Source organism: Aquarana catesbeiana, linkage group LG05, assembly GCF_042186555.1.
Source record: "Aquarana catesbeiana isolate 2022-GZ linkage group LG05, ASM4218655v1, whole genome shotgun sequence".
In the NCBI taxonomy this organism is placed as follows: domain Eukaryota; kingdom Metazoa; phylum Chordata; class Amphibia; order Anura; family Ranidae; genus Aquarana; species Aquarana catesbeiana.
The window spans coordinates 652510751-652533321 of record NC_133328.1 but is presented as its reverse complement, the minus strand read 5'-3'; the positions used below and the strand labels follow the sequence as shown (position 1 = coordinate 652533321).

General features: G+C 48.6%; 2 protein-coding genes across 2 annotated transcripts in view; one reads left to right on the top strand and one right to left on the bottom strand.

Annotated features, from left to right (window-relative positions):
- Window positions 1–22571, top strand: part of LOC141145703 (uncharacterized) — a 353511-nt gene that overhangs the window by 105443 nt on the left and 225497 nt on the right. The window lies entirely within an intron of this gene.
- Window positions 17545–22571, bottom strand: part of LOC141145705 (acid-sensing ion channel 1C-like) — a 60582-nt gene continuing 55555 nt past the window's right edge. Inside the window, exons 6-9 of the mRNA XM_073632582.1 lie at window positions 20977–21130; window positions 19231–19322; window positions 18070–18149; window positions 17545–17974 (exon numbers count right to left, since the gene is read on the bottom strand). Of these exons, the coding sequence (XP_073488683.1) occupies window positions 17747–17974; window positions 18070–18149; window positions 19231–19322; window positions 20977–21130 (554 nt within the window). The 3' untranslated portion in view covers window positions 17545–17746. The remainder of the gene's footprint in view (window positions 17975–18069; window positions 18150–19230; window positions 19323–20976; window positions 21131–22571) is intronic.

Below are 22571 nucleotides of genomic sequence, written 5' to 3'. Positions count from 1 at the left end.
TGGATGTGTGTTGGACGAATGTTCCGTGTATGGAATGATGAGATGGATGTCTGTTGGACGAATCTTCCGTGTATGGAATAATGAGATGGATGTGTGTTGAGTGAATGTTCCGTGTATGGAATAATGAGATGGATGTGTGTTGGGTGAATGTTCCGTGTATGGAATGATGAGATGGATGTGTGTTGGGTGAATGTTCCATGTATGGAATGATAAGATGTATGTGTGTTGAGTGAATGTTCCGTGTATGGAATGATGAGATGGATGTGTTGGGTGAATGTTCCGTGTATGGAATGATGAGATGGATGTGTGTTGGGTGAATGTTCCATGTATGGAATGATAAGATGGATGTGTGTTGGGTGAATGTTCTGTGTATGGAATGATGAGATGGATGTCTGTTGGGTGAATGTTCCGTGTATGAAATGATGAGATGGATGTGTGTTGGGTGAATGTTCCATGTATGGAATGATAAGATGGATGTGTGTTGAGTGAATGTTCCGTGTATGGAATAATGAGATGGATGTGTGTTGGGTGAATGTTCCGTGTATGGAATGATGAGATGGATGTGTGTTGGGTGAATGTTCCATGTATGGAATGATAAGATGGATGTGTGTTGAGTGAATGTTCCGTGTATGGAATGATGAGATGGATGTGTGTTGGGTGAATGTTCTGTGTATGGAATGATGAGATGGATGTGTGTTGAGTGAATGTTCCGTGTATGGAATGATGAGATGGATGTGTGTTGGGTGAATGTTCCGTGTATGGAATGATGAGATGGATGTGTGTTGGGTGAATGTTCCGTGTATGGAATGATGAGATGGATGTGTGTTGGGTGAATGTTCCGTGTATGGAATGATGAGATGGATGTGTGTTGGGTGAATGTTCCGTGTATGGAATGATGAGATGGATGTGTGTTGGGTGAATGTTCCGTGTATGGAATGATGAGATGGATGTGTGTTGGGTGAATGTTCCATGTATGGAATGATGAGATGGATGTGTGTTGAGTGAATGTTCCATGTATGGAATGATGAGATGGATGTGTGTTGGGTAAATGTTCCGTGTATGGAATGATGAAATGGAGGTGTGTTGAGTGAATGTTCCGTGTATGGAATGATAAGATGGAAGTGTGTTGGGTGAATGTTCCGTGTATGGAATGATGAGATGGATGTGTGTTGGGTGAATGTTCCGTGTATGGAATGATGAGATGGATGTGTGTTGAGTGAATGTTCCGTGTATGGAATGATGAGATGGATGTGTGTTGGGTGAATGTTCCGTGTATGGAGTGATGAGATGGATGTGTGTTGGGTGAATGTTCCATGTATGGAATGATGAGATGGATGTGTGTTGGACGAATGTTCCGTGTATGGAATGATGAGATGGATGTCTGTTGGACGAATCTTCCGTGTATGGAATAATGAGATGGATGTGTGTTGAGTGAATGTTCCGTGTATGGAATAATGAGATGGATGTGTGTTGGGTGAATGTTCCGTGTATGGAATGATGAGATGGATGTGTGTTGGGTGAATGTTCCATGTATGGAATGATAAGATGTATGTGTGTTGAGTGAATGTTCCGTGTATGGAATGATGAGATGGATGTGTTGGGTGAATGTTCCGTGTATGGAATGATGAGATGGATGTGTGTTGGGTGAATGTTCCATGTATGGAATGATAAGATGGATGTGTGTTGCATGAATGTTCTGTGTATGGAATGATGAGATGGATGTCTGTTGGGTGAATGTTCCGTGTATGAAATGATGAGATGGATGTGTGTTGGGTGAATGTTCCGTGTATGGAATGATTGATCTCCTCTGGGGTTGCAGTGACAGAGAAGTGATTGATTTCCTCTGGGGGAGCAGTGATCAATCTAATCTTCTGGAGCAGTGATTTATTTAGTGATCGATTGCCTCTTGGGGAGTAGTGATTTATCTCCTCTGGGGGAGTAGTAATCGATCCCCTCGGGGGAAGCAGTGACCCAGAAGTGATTGATCTTCTCTGGGGGAGCAGTGGTCGATCTTCTCTGGGGGAGCAGTGACTGCTCTCCTATGGGGGAGTGGTTACCGATCTCCTCTGAGGGAGCAGTGATTGATCTACTCTGCTGCCATCTTTTGGATTATATGAATCTTATTAATATAAGATCCCTGAGGTGGTTCATCTTTCTGGACTCTTATGCCGCGTACACACGGTCGGACTTTTCGTCTACAAAAGTCCGACAGCCTGTCCGACAGACTTCCGACGTACCTTCGGCGGACTTGCGGCAGACTTTCTTACGAACGGACTTGCCTACACACGACCACACAAAAGTCCGACGGATTCGTACGTGATGACGTACACCGGACTAAAATAAGGAAGTTCATAGCCAGTAGCCAATAGCTGCCCTAGCATGGGTTTTTGTCCGTCGGACTAGCACACAGACGAGCGGATTTCGGGGTCCGTCGTACTTACGACGTAAAGATTTGAAGCATGTTTCAAATCTAAAGTCCGTCGGATTTGAGGCTAAAAAAGTCAGTTGAAAGTCCGGAGAAGCCCACACACGATCGGATTACCAGCCAGCTTTAGTCCGTCAGCGTCCGTTGGACTTTTGTAGACGAAAAGTCCGACCGTGTGTACGCGGCATTATAGTTTGAACTCTTCTGAGGGTCATCACCTAAATAATTAAAGATAAGGCTGTTCAACTGAAATCCTCTCTAAAAATGTTCTCGTCATGTGAACCATTGACCCCTTCCTCATCTTTCAGGCCTTTTTAGGGTGTTGGGGAGAACCTCTCAGCATGGTTACACCTTCACCCATGGGCTATCAGTCTTTTGTATCCTCCCCCTCTATGATTGGGAGTCGGGGTTTGGGGTGAGACATCCAGATGATCTCTTTGGACCAGGAATTTTTTAGGGCTTTTCTGGCTCCCCAGAACAGACAGTTCCCGCATCTTCGGGGGTCCTTCTGTGAGTTAGTATCCTGGCCTGGTCTCCATTAGATATCATAAAAGTGTCACAGGACTTTCACCTCCGGAAGGTGTGGGAGCTCTTCCTGTGACAAGTCAACTGCCTTGGTCCCTACATTGGATGATGCTCAGTTTCCCCTTTAGTTCAGTGTGTCTTTCCCAGAGACAAGGCATTGTTATCTGGCTTTCCCCAACTGATGTTCTCTGCACTGAGGTGTGAGGGTACAGTACCTGGGTGCTCATCATCTCCTGTATGAAAGGAAGTATCCATTGATGGATGACCCTGCGCTCCCCTGGACTGTCTGCCAGCAGAACACACTAGGACCCCGCTGCCAGTACCTCCAGTGGAGTCCAGAGGTCTTCATTGGACCTGACCACCAGGAAATAAGTCCCCATTTCAGGGCTGATTTGCAGCCTGTTGAGGATGTTCCATCAGATTCCTTCCTTGTTCTTGTCCACAGTCACGGTGACTAAGACTCTGGCCCCTCAGCTCTGAGGATGAGGCAGATGATGATTTACTGGTCTAAAGCAGATTCTTATCACCATGTTTTTGGATCATGGTTTGGTAGGTTTGCAGAGTTTTTCTCTGTCTGATCCCGTTCACACCTCCGGATGTTTGGATTAATGGGTTCCTGCTCAATTCCTTTGATTTTCTGGTGTTCACGTGTACCATCTGTGGTTGCGATAAATCCTCATCCCTGGCAACCCTTGTATGGGTTTCTCTCACTCACCCTTCTTCCTCCTTACGTCCGTCTCACATCAGGGTAAGGTTGAGGTCTTCTACCCAGTTCCAGAGTCATGTAACTGTCTGTTGGGATTTCATAAGATCAAGAATAGTACCTGTTCTTATCAGTTTGCGGGAGGAAGAAGGCTGGTTCCCTTTGACAGGGGGGAGACAGTTAGTATTTCTCCTGATGTAATTAGATGGGAACGGTGAGAGTGATGGGTGGGCCTTTTGCCTCTCGGGGTGGATTCTGGCCTGGTGCACCAGGCTTCTCCCTGGTTAAAGGCAAGGCTCTCCTTAGGCTTCCTAAGGTCTAAAGTTCTCCTGTTAGGGATGGTGCTGTGCTGGTCTGGTCAGGGGCCGGGATGAGAGAAGCCTGCAGTGAACGTGCCTCTGTAACAGGAGTCAAAGGGTGCAGTAAATTCTCACAATGAGGTGAGGGAAGGGCCATCTTCAGCACAGGGCAAAAGGTGCAGCTGCCCCGGGCCCAGTCATTGTTGTGGGGCCTGGTGCAGCTTCCCCTTGAGCCTGCAAATAGTTGATAAGTGGATTCGGGAGGGCCCAAGAAAATGTTTGCCCAGGGTCCAATCAATATTAAAGACGGCCCTGGGTGGGGGGGACTGACTATGAGGTTTTCGTCACCAAGGTCACTGCACCGTTGCACGCTCTTTTCTCACCTGCCTTCAGGAAGGGGCCTTTTGGCTAGGACCAGAGGAATTTTTTTATTCTGCCCGAAAGGCCCGCCATTGTCTAGCACATTGGCACTTTTTGAAGCTCTTATCCACTTCCCAATCCCCTTTTTTATTTGTTGTATGCCACTTGCACTTTCTCGCCCTGAAAGTCTGGGGAGGGAGGGCACGTGGCCTTTTGATCAGGTTCTTCCCCTCCCATGGGGTCTCCCTTTGCTTTGGCAGGCTTCCTATAGAAAGGGGTCCGCCTGGTTTTAGAAGGGCAGTCCATGAGTACCCCAGTCTCTGTCAGGAGCTATACACCCTGGGGGATCAGGGCTAGCGTCCTTTCCCCTTGGAGGATGACCATGCGTACACCCTGTGCACATTGTTTTGTGCCTCACTTTCTGTATGCAACGGAGCTTGTATACATCAAAGAGGAAATTTGAGGAGACATTGGAGGGGACATTGGAAAGAACATCAGACAGAATATTGGAAAGTACATCAGATAGGGGACATTGAAGAGGAAATTGGAGGAGACATCAGAGGGGGATATTGGAGGGAACATCAGAGTGGACTTCAGAGGAATGGAACATTAGAGGAGACATCAGAGAGGACTTCAGACAGGATATTGGAGCGGGCATCAGAGGAGGGGCATTGGGGGGAACATTAGCAAGAACATCAGGGGGGGACATTGGAGGGAACATCAGAGTGGGGACTCCAGAGAGATAGGACATCAGAGTGAACACTGGAGAGTACATTGGACAGGACATCCAAGAGAACATTGGTGGGGACATCAGGGAGAACGTTGGAGGGGACATCAGCAAAGACATCAGAGGGGACTTCAGAGTGGACATTGAAGCGGGCATCAGAGGGGTACGTTTGGTGGAACATAAGAGAGAACAACAGAGGGGGCATTGGGAGGAACATTAGCAAGAACATCAGGGGGGACATTGGAGGGAACATCAGAGGGGGGACTCCAGAGAGATAGGACATCAGAGGGAACATTTGAGAGTACATTGGACAGGACATCAAAGAGAACATTGGTGGGGACATCAGAGTGGACATTGGAGCGGGCATCAGAGGGGAACATTTGGTGGAACATAAGAGAAAACATCAGAGGGGGCATCGGAGGGGATGTTGGAAAGAACATCAGAGGAAATTTTGGAGGGTACATTAGAGAGGGACATTGGGGAGGAAATTGTAGGAGACATCAGAGGAAACATTGAAGAGGACTTCAGAGAGGATGTCGGAGGGAACATTGGAGAGGACGTTGGAGGGAACATCAGAGGGAACCTAAGAGGATTGGCAGAGATGGGAAAATGTTCTTCTATTCCAGGCTTATAGTCAGGGTCATGAAGAACTCAAAGGTGTGCGGCAGAAAGCACCTCAGTGGTCTCATCAGTTCCTTACCGCAATTGGTTGAGTTTTGGAGTTTTGAAAAATGTCCATGCCCATCTCTATGTGTTTAAGTTTATTCTGCTTATATTTTGCCTTCCCTGGTTCTCCCCTCCCCTCTCATCATCATTCCAATGACACCATTTTGAAATAAAACCTTTCCATTTTCATTACATACCTTTTTGTAGATTTAGTGATGTCATCACTGGGTCTTTGTGCTGCTCTATGCAATGCCAACAGATCATGCCTGGTGGGAGGGGCTGACAGGGGGCTGTTCATAGCTTCCTGGTAACATCACAGCTCCCCGCCTCAGTACTCCTCTCAAGAGCCCTCAGTCCTGATGCAAGTAGTGGGAGGAGTTATGCAAATACAAAAATGTATTGATGGGCGGGTGTCAATTTGGAGGAGTGGGCGTTCCTAGGCAGACTGTGTTTGCACGCAGACCTCCCTAGGAAATGCCCACGTGTGATAGTGAACCTCCATGATTAAAAGGGTGGTGCAGGGAGGAATGGAGTTTTTTGAACATTATTTGGTTAAAAGAAATTTACAAATTAATTTTTTTTTGTAATGAAATGAGAGATTTGCACGAAATGGATGGATAATGATTTATTAGAATGTAGAACAATGCAGAACAGGATGAGGTAGGCCCACCCCCCGGCTCTGTAGATGTTCTGGAGGTTTCCTCGGCACCCAATCAGGAGAGATCAGATATATATGGAGGCGGGTCGGAGGTGTCAGCAGGCGAACTCCTTGATGGACCCTATAGCCGAGTGACGAGGTAAGAGGTGCGGTGAGCATCGAGTGCAGTATGGGCTGCCCCGCAGTGTATAGCGTGGATCCTACAGAGAGAAAAAAGAGAAGGTGGGATTAGAGAGGTGGTGGAGGTGTGGGGGAAGGGGGGGGGACAAGACGGGGATGGGGGTAAAGGTGAATACAGAAGGTCAACCCAAGATCCTAATCGGGGCCCTAATACCCCCATCACCATCCTATGGGACACAACTGTAGACATGTCATTGTCTGCCCCGAACCTGAGATCTGCCCTCATCTCAGATATGGGGTCTGGAGGATAAAACCAACTCATCTGTGATGATCAGCAAATTGGAAACCCAAAGCTGACTGGAGGGATCAGGACCTCTGGAGTGGATCTGACTGGGGGATCAGGACCCCTGGGGTGGGTCTGACTGGGGGGTCAGGACCTCTGGGTTGGGTCTGACTGGAGGGTCAGGACCTCTGGGGTGAGTCTGACTGGGGTCAGGACCTCTGGGATGGGTCTGACTGGAGGGTCAGGACCTCTGGGGTGGGTCTGACTGGAGGGTCAGGACCTCTGGGGTGGGTCTGACTGGAGGGTCAGGACCTCTGGGGTGAGTCTGACTGGGGTCAGGACCTCTGGGATGGGTCTGACTGGAGGGTCAGGACCTCTGGGGTGGGTCTGACTGGAGGGTCAGGACCTCTGGGGTGGGTCTGACTGGAGGGTCAGGACCTCTGGGGTGAGTCTGACTGGGGTCAGGACCTCTGGGATGGGTCTGACTGGAGGGTCAGGACCTCTGGGGTGGGTCTGACTGGAGGGTCAGGACCTCTGGGATGGGTCTGACTGGAGGGTCAGGACCTCTGGGGCGGGTCTGACTGGAGGGTCAGGACCTCTGGGGTGAGTCTGACTGGGGTCAGGACCTCTGGGATGGGTCAGACTGGAGGGTCAGGACTTCTGGGTTGGATCAGATTGAAGGATCATTACCTCTGGGTTGGATATGACTGGAAGATCAGTACCTTCAAGGTGGATCTGACTAGAAGGTCAGTATCTGTGGGGTGGATCTGACTAGAAGGTCAGTATCTCTGGGGTGGATCTGACTAGAACTAGGGGGTAAGGACCTCTCGGATGGGTCTGACTGGAGGGTCAGGACCTCTGGGGCGGGTCTGGCTGGAGGGTCAGGACCTCTGGGGTGAGTCTGACTGGGGTCAGGACCTCTGGGATGGGTCTGACTGGAGGGTCAGGACCTCTGGGGTGGGTCTGACTGGAGGGTCAAGACCTCTGGGATGGGTCTGACTGGAGGGTCAGGACCTCTGGGGCGGGTCTGACTGGAGGGTCAGGACCTCTGGGGTGAGTCTGACTGGGGTCAGGACCTCTGGGATGGGTCAGACTGGAGGGTCAGGACTTCTGGGTTGGATCAAATTGAAGGATCATTACCTCTGGGTTGGATATGACTGGAAGATCAGTACCTTCAAGGTGGATCTGACTAGAAGGTCAGTATCTCTGTGGTGGATCTGACTAGAACTAGGGGGTAAGGACCTCTCGGATGGGTCTGACTGGAGGGTCAGGACCTCTGGGGCGGGTCTGGCTGGAGGGTCAGGACCTCTGGGGTGGGTCTGACTGGAGGGTCAGGACCTCTGGGGTGGGTCTGACTGGAGGGTCAGGACCCCTGGGGCGGGTCTGACTGGAGGGTCAGGACCTCTGGGGCAGGTCTGACTGGAGGATCAGGACCTCTGGGGCAGGTCTGACTGGCGAGGCAGTATCCCTGAAGTGGATCTGACTGGGAAGTCAGGACCTCTGGGTTGGGTCTGACTGGGGAGGGTCAAGAACTCTGGGGTGGATCTGACTGGGGGGTCAGGACCTCTGGGGTGGATCTAACTGGAGGGTCAGGACCTCTGGGGCGGGTCTATATGGAGGGCCAGGACGTCTTATGTGTATCTGACTGGAAGGGGCAATATCTGTGATAAAGATATGACTGGGGTGGGTCTGACTGGAGGGTCAGGACCTCTGGGGTGGATTTTCTGGTGAGGAACCTGGCTGGTACAGGCTCCTGTTAAGGAGTCAGTAATTTTGGGGTGAATCAGATTGGAGGATCATTACCCCTGGGGTGGATATGACTGGAAGATCAGTACCTTCAAGGAGGCTCTGACTAGAAGGGCAGTATCTCTGGGGTGGATCTGACTAGGTCTGTATCTCTGGGGTGGATCTGACTAGAAGGTCAGTACCTCCAGGGTGGATCTGATTGTAGGATCAGTACCCCTAGAGTTGATCTGACGGGAAGGTAAGTACTTCCAGGGTGGATCTGATTGTAGGGTCAGTACCTCGGGGGTGGATCTGAGTGCAAGCTCATTACCTTTTGGACAGATCTTCTGGCTCAGTCATATAGTACTCTACACCATCTGATGAAGAGCAGGTGAGGAACCTGGCTGGTACAGTCACCTAAGCCTTGCCAGGCCCTAACCATAAGGACCAAGGTGAGTGGTGGGATTCCATGTCTACTCTTTAGTGATCAGCACTGTACAGTAGGTACCCCAGAGGTAAGTACATGCTGAGTGTAGTGATTTAGTGATGGAGTCTTCAATAGTCATAAATCAGATACATTAGAATCCACCACTCAGCAGAAGACCCAGAACCAACACTGACACTGCCAGTCTGGGCCCCTAACCCTGAAAAGAGATTTTCATTGGGGGCCGAGGCTGGGACCCCAGACAATTCAAAAAGGATAATACATAATGGGGACCCTCCACCCATATCCATCACATCTCTTCTACACCCCCGCAGTCACTACCTGGGGTTATGAATGTGCCCCAGGGTGGGGCTGGACAAGACATCGGGGCTCCCCTGAAAGACAAAGAGAGGTGAGATGAGAGTGAGGCACCAGGTACCGGGAGGAAAGAGGGGGAGGGGAAGGATGGTGAGACCGAGACTGAGCAGAGACTCCATGTGTAAGTCATGGACTTTAGAGACTCCACCTTAACACAAAACACGGGGACTCCACCCCTAACACACAACACAGAGACTCCACCCCTAACACACAATACAGAGACTCCACCCCTAACACACAACACAGAGACTCCACCCCTTAACATACAACACGGGGACTCCACCCCTAACACACAACACAGAGACTCCACCCCTTAACACACAACACGGGGACTCCACCCCTAACACACAACACGGGGACTCCACCCCTAACACAACACAGAGACTCCACCCCTTAACACACAACACGGGGACTCCACCCCTAACACACAACACGGGGACTCCACCCCTAACACACAACACGGGGACTCCACCCCAACACACAATACGGGGACTCCACCCCTAACACACAACACGGGGACTCCACCCCTAACACACAACACGGGGACTCCACCCCTAACACACAACACAGAGACTCCACCCCTAACACACAATACAGAGACTCCACCCCTAACACACAACACAGAGACTCCGCCCTTAACAGAACAGACTCCCCCTTACACACAAGACTGAGACTCCACCCCTAACACACAACACAGAGACTCCACCCCTAACACAGAACAGACTCCACCCCTAACACAGAACAGACTCCACCCCTAACACAGAACACGGGGACTCCACCGCTAACATACAACACAGAGACTCCACCCCTAACACACAACACAAAGACTCCACCCCTAACACACAACACAGGCTGGGGGCACAATGGGAAGCTAGGAGGCACTGTGGGAGGCTGGGGTGGGGGGGCACTCATTGCAGGAGGCTAGGGGGCACTGTGGGAGGCTGGGAGCTCTATGGGAGGCTAGGGGGGCACTGTGGGATGCTAGGGGGGCACTGGGGGAGTCTGGGAGGGCACTGTGGCAGGCTGGGAGGGCACTGTGGGAGGCTGGGGGCACTGTGGGAGGCTAGGGGCACTGTGGGATGCTAGGGGGGCACTTGGGAGTCTGGGAGGGCACGGTGGGAGGCTGGGGGCACTATGGGAGGCTGGGGGGGCACTGTGGGATGCTAGGGGGGCACTGTTGGAGGTTAGGGGGGCACTGGGGGAGTCTGGGAGGGCACTGGGGGAGCCTGGGGGCACTGTGGGAGGCCGGGGGCACTATGGGAGGCTGGGGGTCACTGTGGGATGCTGGGGGGGGGGCACTGTGGAAGGTTAGGGGGCACTGGGGGAGTCTGGGGGCACTGTGGGAGGCCGGGGGCACTGTGGGATGCTAGGGGGGCACTGGGGGAGGCTAGGGGGCACTGGGGGAGTCTGGGAGAGCACTGTGGGAGGCTGGGGGCACTATGGAAGGCTGGGGGGCACTGTGGGATGCTAGGGGGACACTGGGGGAGGTTAGGGGGCACCGGGGGGGGGCGGGAGGGCACTGTGGGTGGCTGGGGGCACTATGGGAGGCTGGGGGGCACTGTGGGTTGCTAGGGGGTCACTGGGGGAGGTTAGGGGGCACTGGGGGAGTCTGGGAGGGCACTGTGGGAGGCTGGGGGCACTATGGGAGGCTGGGGGGGCACTGTGGGATGCTAGGGGGGCACTGTGGGAGGTTAGGGGGCACTGGGGGAGTCTGGGAGGGCACTGGGGGAGCCTGGGGGCACTGTGGGAGGCCGGGGCACTATGGGAGGCTAGGGGTCACTGTGGGATGCTGGGGGGGCACTCTGGGATGCTAGGGGGGCACTGTGGGAGGTTAGGGGGCACTGAGGGAGTCTGGGAGGGCACTAGGGGAGTCTGGGGGCACTATGGGAGGCCGGGGGCACTATGGGTGGCTGGGGGGGTCACTGTGGGATGCTAGGGGGGCACTGGGGGAGGCTACGGGGCACCGGCCAAAAAGCATGGACAGTAAGGCGTGTGGTCATAAGCAATGGGTCCAATCCACCTCATGCCGTATAGGTTATGTCATTAAAGCCTGATGAGAATACAACAAAGAACTATTCCCCCAGAGCGGGGAACAAAGAGGCTAGAGAAATGACAAGGAGTACGGACTGCTCATAAATCTATAACAAATTGTAAAAACCACCAGGTAGGTGGATATGTGTAGGGATATCACTCTATGTGTAGGGATCTCACTCTATGTGTAGGGATCTCACTCTATGTGTAGGGATATCACTCTATGTGTAGGGATCTCATGTGTAGGGATATCACTCTATGTGTAGGGATCTCACTCTATGTGTAGGGATCTCACTCTATGTGTAGGGATATCACTCTATGTGTAGGGATCTCACTCTATGTGTAGGGATCTCACTCTATGTGTAGGGATCTCACTCTATGTGTAGGGATCTCATGTGTAGGGATCTCACTCTATGTGTAGGGATCTCACTCTATGTGTAGGGATATCACTCTATGTGTAGGGATCTCACTCTATGTGTAGGGATCTCATGTGTAGGGATCTCACTCTATGTGTAGGGATCTCACTCTATGTGTAGGGATCTCATGTGTAGGGATCTCACTCTATGTGTAGGGATCTCACTTCCAGACACAGAACACACTAATTTACTTGACACCTCATGAATTCATGCTACATAAGACAAACACATAACTAAACATCACACATAACACGGTCGTCCAGACCCCAAAGTGTGCTGACACACAGACTACCGCCACGGCCAATGGCCGTATGTCAGTAAGGAATGGGAAGCCACCTATGGCGGTGCTCCTGTGTGTTATCAGCCCCCTTGGAGGCTCGAGCTGGGGGGAGGATATGCTGGTTAACTGAGGGATTGCTCATTAGCTGTGCCGCTGGGTACCCTGTGGACCTATCACATCAGTTGGTCTGGTGAATGGGAGATACAGTTATCCATCCTGCATAAGGATTTCATCCAGTAATGTGGGAGATCCCAGTGGAGGGAGTGCCGGAGGTAAGGTCCACAGGTAGTAGTATCCAGGTACTTGGCAGTTCGGCTCGGCTGGTTACTGATGTCTCCCTCCCCAGTGCACTCGCCGGTCAGAGCGCGGTGCAGGCGTCCTCCTCCAACAGCTCGCCAACACTAGTGGGGATACTACAAGCGGCATCTCGGGCGTTGATGATGTCAACGCGTTTCGCTGTACGGTTGCGTAGATTCGTCTGGACATCGGGTGGTTGTCTGGAGGCTCCTTATAACTGTGTCTTTCCACACCGGATAGAGCCACCCCTATTCTTGTGTTAGCAGGCTTCTATATATATAGATGTAAAAGTAGAGCGGAAAGTTACATTTCTAGTTGTTACTGGAGATATTTTTATTATCTTGAATTTGAGGCATAGTTCTAGAGGGACATTAACCCCTCCATAGGATGATACGTGAGAACAGAGTTTATCTCTCATTTTCTTCTTCTATGTCTATCCTCCATCCATGCCCGGTTCTGCTCTTGTCCCACCCATAGTAGGAAAACCAGTCAGGAGGAGAGGAGAGTCCATTACATAGTGACATAGGCAAGAACAAATCAAAACAGAAACCGACAAGACAAACCAAATGACAGCTTACATACACATGTACCCAGAGCAGCCAACTCCGATTGTGTATATCGGACAGGGTGATAGAATAGTTGAAAATACCTAGGGGTAGGTTTGTAGGGTCATGGGCCGTTCAGTACATTAGATTTGGTCTATTCCTGCAGGAAGACCTGTAAATTAAGTTCAGTTTTCAATCCACGGGGCAGAAGGGATTTCAACCTGTATATCCACCACTTCTCCTTCTGGGAGAAGTTTTAGCATGTAGATCCCCTTAACCTACATTCCGTCCAGTTTTACCATTAGGAAATTGGGCAGTATGTCTGGACAGTGTTCTATCAGGGTCCTTGTCTTTAATTTCATGCATATGTTCGCTCGTGCAAATTTTTAGTTGACGTTTCATCTTCCCAATGTAGATTTTGTCACACGGCATGTCAATATAGAAATGACTTTACAAAGTCGAGCAGTTTATCAGGTCACGTATCTGGTAGCTGCGTCCACCCAGGGCATTCCTGAGGGTATCAGTCCTATCAACAAAAGGGCAGAGCTGACCATGTCCACCAGGGGAACATCCCCCGACTCCTGGAATTTGGAGATAGCCAGGTATTTTCTGGCTTCCTGATATACTCAGAGTTTATCAAAGTGTCCCCTAGGTTTTTTGCTCTCCTTGCTACCACTATGTTGGACAATCTAGGTGTACTTGTCAAGATCCCCTAATGTCTCTGCAGGATATCTCCCACTTTATTCCATTGAGCCCCAAATTGGGTTATCACTATCACTGGACCGGGGTCTTCCTGGTTACTGATCCTAGGTTTCTTTTTTTCAGAAGATCTTTTCTATCATATCGTGCTACTTTTTATTTTGCTTTTTTTCAGCTGGCCATGTGAATATCCTCTTTCACAAAAACATTTATATAGATCATCACTTTCACGTTTAAAATCCACAGATTTGGTACAGTTTCTCGGGGATACCGTCCTTTTGGATGGTGGCTGTCACCACGTAGAAGCGTGTTAGCTGCTGTTTCTTTACGAAATGTATGTGTGGCTGAGGTACCCGCGATGTTGATCCACAAGTCCAAAAAAGAAATCTGCTTCCTGTCAAATACATATGTGAGTCTTATGTTGCGATCCTTATCATTGTGGGTATCGGTGAATTCATGTAGTAGATCCACCTCCCCCCTCCAGACCACCAAAACGTCATCGTTGTACCTTAGCCACGTGTGTACGTGGCAAAGGTACGATGAATAGTAGTGATGAGCCCCCCCCCCCCGGTTCGGTTCGCAGCAGAACATGCGAACAGGCAAAAAATTTGTTTGAACACGCGAACACCGTTAAAGTCTATGGAACCCGAACGTGAAAAATCAAAAGTGCTCATTTTAAAGGCTTATATGCAAGTTATTGTCATAAAAAGTGTTTGGGGACCTGGGTCCTGCCCCAGGGGACATGGATCAATGCAAAAAAAACTTTTAAAAACAGCAGTTTTTTCGGGAGCAGTGATTTTAATAATGCTTAAAGTCAATAAAAGTGTAATATCCCTTTAAATTTCGTACCTGGGGGGTGTCTATAGTATGCCTGTAAAGGGGCGCATGTTTCCCGTGTTTAGAACAGTCTGACAGCAAAATGACATTTCAAAGGAAAAAAAGTCATTTAAAACTACTCGCGGCTATTAATGAATTTTCAGGTCTCAGCAATACAAATAAAAATCATTGAAAAAAAAAAAAATGGCATGGGGGTCCCCCCAAAAATCCATACCAGGACCTTTGGGTCTGGTATGAATATTAAGGGGAACCGTAAACAAAAATGTAAAAAAAAAATTGCGTGGGGGTCCCCCCAAATTCCATACCAGGCCCTTCAGGTCTAGTATGGATTTTACGGGGAACCCCGCTCCAAAATGGCTTCCCCGTGTGTCAGAGGGGGGCGGGGTGACCCGGGTACGTCACCGTGTGGCCCTTCCCTCCGTTATAAAAGAACTGTCACCTGAGAGGACGGCGGGTGCCTCCCATGGAAGCGGATTGGTGGCGGCGTGCGGGGTTTTTTTTTTTATTTTCAGTCCGTCGGCAGAGCAAGAGAAGAAGATGAATGGACTTTGTGGGACATTTTTAATATTTTATTTTTAAATAAAGAACTTGTCCCAAGGTGTGTCTTGTGGTTTTTTAACATTTTGACACTTTTTTTGTGAAATGGTAGGGGTACAATGTACCCGTTACCATTTCAAACAGGGGGGGCCGGGATGTGGGGGTTTCCTTGTTAACCACTTCCGGACCGCCGCACGACGATGTACGTCCAAACTTTGAAGGGGGATACCGTTGTTATGGCGGCAGCTAGCTGCCATAACCCCGGTATCCCCGTTTTTGTGCGGCGGCCGGCTTTCCGATAAAAGTGGTCCCAGTGGCGGATTCGCCACGAGATCACTTTTATCTGTGGCGGCAGAGGGCCCCCCCCCCTCCCGCCGTGATCCGGTGCCCTCCACCGCTTACCGGAGCTGTCGGTAGCGGCGGAGGCGATCGCATCCGTCTCCGTCCTGTGCCTGGAGACGAGTGAGGCTAAGATGGCGGCCACTCGTCTCCATGACACTGCTGGGCGGAAGCGACGTCAAAACGTCACTTCCGCCCACGCCTCTTAAAAGCATATTTTTTTAAATGTCATTTTTTAAATGACTTTTTTTTTTTTTATTGCATTTTAGTGTAAATATGAGATGTGACGTCTTTTTGACCCCCCAGATCTCATATATAAGAGGTCCTGTCATGCTTTTTTCTATTACAAGGGATGTTTAAATTCTTCGTCTGTATCACTCTGTGATGTCTCCCCTCTGGGGCGTGAGTTGGACCTAAAGTTCCGTCTCCTCGACCTACTTCTATTGCGCCTAATGGTAAGGTCTATTGCTACTATGTAACTATGTAAGGTGAAAGATTTCCCCTTCCTCCCAGTCTAGACCCAATGTGCTCTCTTCAATGAGTCCAGAAAGTTTGTTCAGTTGTTGTTTTTCTTCTTCTACAATAAGACACATACTACAGCTACCCCCTGGGTCAGTGCAGAGAGCACCTTCCATTTATTGAGAAATCTCTGGTTCTGAAGGTGCTCTGCTGGTATCACTTCATCTCTTAGCCCCCTGGGGATTATTTTATGCTCTCTGTATGTCTCTAGGAATGAAACATCCCATTTTCTATTAAGGTGCTTAGTAAGTAGTTTTTTGTGCTCTTTAAATCTAATTTTTGAGTTCCTCCTCCTGACTCGGTGAGGTTGTCGAGTCCTTTTGAAAGGCTAAACGTATCTCCTGATCTATTTCATCTCTAGCTACAAATGCCATCACACTAGGAGCCTGCACAGCACGGTTACACAGTGATGTAACTAGCCTGGATAATTATATTAACGCCTTAGGAACGGATCACCTGTGATCCTATCTCAAACAATTCCAAAATGCATGGACAGTAAGGCGTGTGGTCATAAGCAATGGGTCCAATCTAACGCATACCGTACAGGCTATGTCATTAAAGCCTGATAATTATACAACAAAAGATGGGGGCACCATGGGATGCTGGGGGGCACTGGGGGAGGCTTGGGGCACAGTGGGACGTTAAGGGACACTGTAGGAGGTTGGGGGCACTGTGGGAGGTTGGGGGCACTGTGGGAGGTTGAAGAGCACTGTGGAAGGTTGGGCGGAACTGTGGTGGCTGAGGGGTACTGTTGTCCACTATAAAAGGCTGGGGGGCAATTTGGGAGATGGGAGGCACTGTGGGAAGTTAGGGGATCTGCAGCTGTCTGGAAGCCATGGCCTGGCAGCAATCCAATGTCCCATCTGCTCCAAAGAGCATACAAATCTGAAGAGACACTTGAGTCACAGCTGTTTTGTCCATGGTTGGGGAACTTGGAGTGCTTCTGATATTTGGATGACGGGAGATGGAAGATAATACCTCAAACATTGCCTGTCCCTGTACTCTCTAAGTAACCCCTGTCCATGCTTTGGAGGCAGTGGTGGAACTATATAGAGCAGTGGGTGCTGGGATTAAGTAATCAAACCATTAAGGAGGAACCAATTATCAAAAACCGCTCAGTGTAGACTTTTTTTTTTTTTAAGATTTCTTTGCAAACATTTTCTTGTGTTTCATTTCCTTTATTTGAGGAATGCTCTGCGATGGTCAGAGATGGTCAGTTTGGAACGGACCTCTGCACACTATGAGGGATCAGCATGGTTGAAAAGACGAGGATCCAGCTTATAAGCACACTGCTAGGGAATGAGGAAGTAGAGTGAACCACGGTGTGTAGGAGTCCACCAACAGTGCCGCTCCAGATGACTGCATAAGATGGTGTGACCCTCCTGGCAGGCAAAAATGCCACACAAAGGGGGTTTGTCTCAGCAGCTTGTGGAAGCTGATGACCCAATTTGAGTCTTCAACTCATTTTGCAGTTACAAGCTGAGAGACCACAACCTGCAGATGGTCGAACTTCACTAAGATACAGCCTCAGGAGCCGGGCCTACACCCGGGGGGACCTGGAATGGTGGTTGTCTGTAGTGGTTATGGGCATGTTGGAGGCCATTGTCCAAAGAGGAGGAGATCCAGCCCACCAGCTAATATGACAAGTACATCCCTTTCCGGAGTTGTTTTTTGGGGAGAAGTAGGAAGCTTAGAATTCAACCATCATGCTGGATAATAATCATGGGAACTCCAACGTTCCACCATCCGGATACAAGCAGAGGCTGATAAACTACACAGCCACCAACCTTGCTCCTCACACCTCCCAGCTCTCCAGCAAATTTCGCAGGCCACACATGGTTCCCCACACTCTGCAATCTCACACTGAATCAGCTGCTGACCAATCTATAATAACTCCAATGGAGGAAAGTGAGGTCAGTCATTGGGTTGTCCTGTCTGGAAAAGATGTTTAGATCACAAGACGGCTGAACAGAACTGTAGGGGACTGGCTGCTATGACTAGTATATATACAGTATATCTGTATCTGTACATGAGACTGACACACAGCTGGTACTCTAATAACCCATCACCGTCTCTGCCCATCTCACTACAGATGTCTGGTGTGATTACCAGATTGTCGAGTTCCTTGTTTTTTGACTTCTTCCTCTTCTGGAGATAGCCGAGGGCTTTATCCCGGAACACCTGGTGGAATATACAGATATATATGACGCTATATGTACCATACATAGGTTTGTGTGTTGGAATGTCGGGTCTCTTTGCTGTTTCATATTTCTCACCTCATACAGATAATCAAAGATCTCCAGGATGGTGAGGATACTGGCCCCGATGAATAGCCCCATTTGACCTCCAATGTCACCTGGTGAACGACAACCACATCATCATCATCATCATGTGGCCCAACATTTCCTACACAATTTAGCAGATGAGATTGTGTCATCCTAGGAGCCCAATGTGTCCCTTGGGGCCCAATGTCTCCCTGAAAGGCTGATGTGTCCCTAGGAGCCCGATGTGTCCATAAAAGCCTGATGTGCACCCCCCTCAAGCTGTGTCCCTAGGAGTCAGATGTGGTTCTTGGAGCCTGATGTGTCCCTAGAAGCCTGATGTGCCCCCCCTTAAGCTGTGTCCCTAGGAGTTAGATGTGGTCCTAGGAGCCTGATGTGTCCCCCTCTCAAGCTGTGTCCATAGAAGTTTGAAGTGGTCCTAGAAGCCTGATGTGTCCATGAGGAGCCCGATGTGTCCCCCTCAAGCTGTGTACATCTCTCCATCTGTATATTTCTGTCCCATTTTCCAATACAAATTGATTGCCCACATTGTATACGGTACACAGCAGGGGTCTCCAAACTTTCTAAACAAAGGGCCAGTTTACTGTCCTTCAGACTTAAGCGGAGGGAGGAGGGGGGGACTGTGGCCAGTGGCCACTGGAAGAAAAAAATGTCCCAGCATTAGTGGAAGTAAACAATGCCCCCATCTTTACCGTCAGGGAGAGGAATTGTGCCCCATAGTTGGTGTCATTGAGTGGGAAGAATCGTGCCCCATCATTGTTGTCAGTGGCAGGAATTGTGCCCCATTGTTTGGGAAGAATCATGCCCCATTGTTGGTGTCACTGGCAGGAACTGTGCCCCATCATTGGTGTCACTGGCGGGAACTGTACCCCATCATTGGTGTCATTGGGAGGAATTGTTCCCCTTCCTTGGTGTCAGCGGGGGCAATTATGCCCCTTCTTTGGTGTCAGAGAATGAAATATTCCCCGAAAGGCTGGATAAAATCAAGCAAAGGGCTACATCCAGACCCCAGGCCACAGTTTGGAGACCACTGGTATACAGGACAGATTGTGGGAGGAGATTACATCTATCTATGTGCTGGGGAAAGTAGCATCCCATGCATGACCAATATAACAGATTCATACAAGGTTTGACATCTTCCAAGAGAACTCTTACCCAGCAGTCCAGCCACCTCATACGCCTTCTTCTGTTCAATCGTTTCGAAGTTCAGAGCTTCAAAGAAGACATCAAGAACAAGAAAGTTCTCCCTGAGGACAAGAGAGACAATCTGCTGAACATATAAACAGTGGTCAGTGCCCCGTGTAACCAGCGATGTGTATATTAGGCCGGCCATAGGTATGAGATGGTGGCTGAAAGATTTGTCTACAACATGACCACTTTGGATGATCCATATTAAGCAGTTGGCTTGTTCCCTGATATCCCCAAGACACAGAAGAATTGGTGGCTGGGTGTCTGCAGAGGTTTCAATATGCCGACAGTACAACTTGTGAAAATCACCTCATGCTTATGGGCAGCCAGGGAGACCTTCATGTCTGAGGAAGAGGCCAATGGGAATCTGTGGGCAGATGAACATCCAACCAACCTCAGCCATCTGCTTGTAGGCATTGGATGCTCAGACAAGATCCAACCAACCTCAGTCATCAGTTTGTAGGCAGTTGGGCTCTCAGACAAGAGCCAACCAATCTTAATCATCTGTTTGTAGACAGTTGGACACTCAGACAACATCCAATCAACCTCAGTCATAGGTTTGTACGCAGTTAGACGCCCCGATAAGATGCAACCAATCTCAGTCATCGGTTTGTAGGCAGTTGGACTCTCAGATAAGATCAAACCAACCTCAGTCATTGGTTTGTAGGCAGTTGGATGCTCAGATAAGATTCACCCAACCAACCCCAGTCATCTGTTTGTAGTCAGTTGGACGCTCAGATAAGATCTAACCAACCTCAGTCATCTGTTTGTAGTCAGTTGGATGCTCAGATAAGATGCAACCAACCTCATTCATTGGTTTGTAGGCATTGGATGTTCAGACAAGATCTAACCAACCTCTGTCATCAGTTTGTAGGCATTGGATGCTCAGACAAAATCCAACCCACCTTAGCCATCTGTTTGTTCATCCCTAAATGCCAAAAACCACCACAGGTGACCAGTCAGATATGATCTCACTGGAAACAAAAGTGATTGGTCAAGATGCTCATATCCATCCACAGGCCATTCCCCAATGAGCAACATATGGCTGGCTCACAGACCTGAGAATTTTTGGCAGAGATTGTTGGATTGTTAGCCAATTCCCATAAAAAGTAATTAAACTGTTTCATCATTTTAGGTGGAAAACAGAGGCATACATTTCCAAACACAAATTCCTCAATTACAGCAGCTGGGATTTTGGGTCAGTAAAAGCTCACATTAGTTTAGTGGGACCATGAATGGTGAACAGGTTGGGTTCACCACAAACCCATGTCTGAGTCAAACCTGAATCTCCTCCCTAGTGGTCTGGTGTGACCGGTAGACAGTCCAGTATATGAGACACTCTAGGATTGGCACATGGAGGGGCGGAGTCATGATTTTTATTGGTTCTTTAAGTTGTCTTCTAAAGAATCTCCGAGTCCTAATTCTGTCTGTGAATTTCAGTTATTTGGGAAATCCTCAGACAGGGGCTGCCTGTAGGGTTGCTACGAGAAAGAGAAGTCCCAGAACAAGGGACTCCTAAAATGACAGGACAAATGTCTGTATTCTGAGCTGGGATATTTTAGACAATTGACCATTGTTTTCCCATCTCAGTGACTGGAGAAACATCTCACCACATTCATATGGGATTGGGGGAGGCAGAGAGGAAGAGGATCTACAGCATTAAGGATCCGTCTGACCCGGTCATATTCTGAATGAAGTGGAAAACAAACTCACGCAATGTACTGTTCATTCTTGTTGTATTTTTTTGCCAGATACGTGGCGGAGGCTTTACTAGGTATCTTCACCATGGACAACTCCTTCCCATAGCGGACCATCGTACACGGAGTCTCACAGGCACAGACAGATGCACCATTTTCCCCAGCCTGGTCTGGAGGGAAAGGGAAATATAACTGATCAGCAATCTAGAAAACACATCCAACTACCAAAACCCATTCACGTACTAAAACCCATCTGACTACCAAAACCCCATCAAATTACTAAAGCCTATTCGAAAATTAGTGTATCTACCAAAATCCGTTAGTCTTCCAAAATCTGTCCATCTACCAAATTTAATCAATTTACCAAGATCCAACTATCTACCAAAACCAAATGACAACCAAAATCTATCCATCTACCATTACCTGTCTATCTACAAATATTAGTCCATCTACCTAAACCCTTCTGACCACCAAAATCAGTCCATTCACCAAAATCAGTCCATCTACCAAAATCAGTCAGTCTTCCAAAATCAGTCTCTCTACCAAACCCTACCCATCTACCAAAACCAATCTAACCACCAAAATCAGTCCATCTACCAAAATCAGTCAGTCTTCCAAAATCAGTCTCTCTACCAAAACCAATCTGACAACCAAAATCTATCCATAAATGGCCGCTGCATTGTTTTTTTTGTACTATTCTCTCAAAAAAATGAAATAAAAAGAATTTAAAAAAAATCCATCCTTTTAAACTCATCTATCCACAAAAAATATGTCCATTTACCAAAACTCACCCAAATTTAAGAATCCATATGACCACTAAAATCAACCCAACTACTAAAACTCATCTAACTACCAAAATCCACCCATCTAGAAAAATCAGTCCATCTACAAAAACCTGTCCATAAACCAAAATTAGTCCATTTACCAAGATCCAACCATCTACCAAAACCCATCTGACAACCAAAACCCATCCATCTAACAAATCTATTTTAAAAAATTAGTCCATATACGAAAACCCTTCTGCCTACCAAAACCCATCCAACTACCAAAGTTAGTCCATCTACCAAAATCCATCAGTATTGCAAAATCAGTCCATCTACCAAAATGTGTTACTTTACCAAGATCCAACCATCTACCAAAACCATATGACAACCAAAATCAATCCATCTACCAATACCTCTCTATCTACAAAAATTAGTCCATCTACCAAAACCCATCTGACTACCAACACCTGTCCATCCATCAAAATCATCCAACTACCAAAACCTATCCAACTACCAACGTCAGTTCATCTATCAAAATCAGCAAAGGCCCGTACACACGATCCGAAAATCGGAAGTAAAATTTTGTCCTTCAAACGGTCTGACGATTTTATGATCGTTAGTATGGTGCTTTTCGACAGCCGATTCCTTTTTTTTTTTTTGTCCGACAAAAGCTGGATGTGTAGACTATACAATTTTTGTCTTACGTGAACTCGACGTCCGATTTTCGTTTAATTAGTACGGTTTTCGTACGAAAAAAACATAAGAGCAAGACTATGCATGCTCAGAAACGAAAGAATACATACAAAACTAGTCAACACATTACGTCACTTCTGAAGTTGTATTCTGT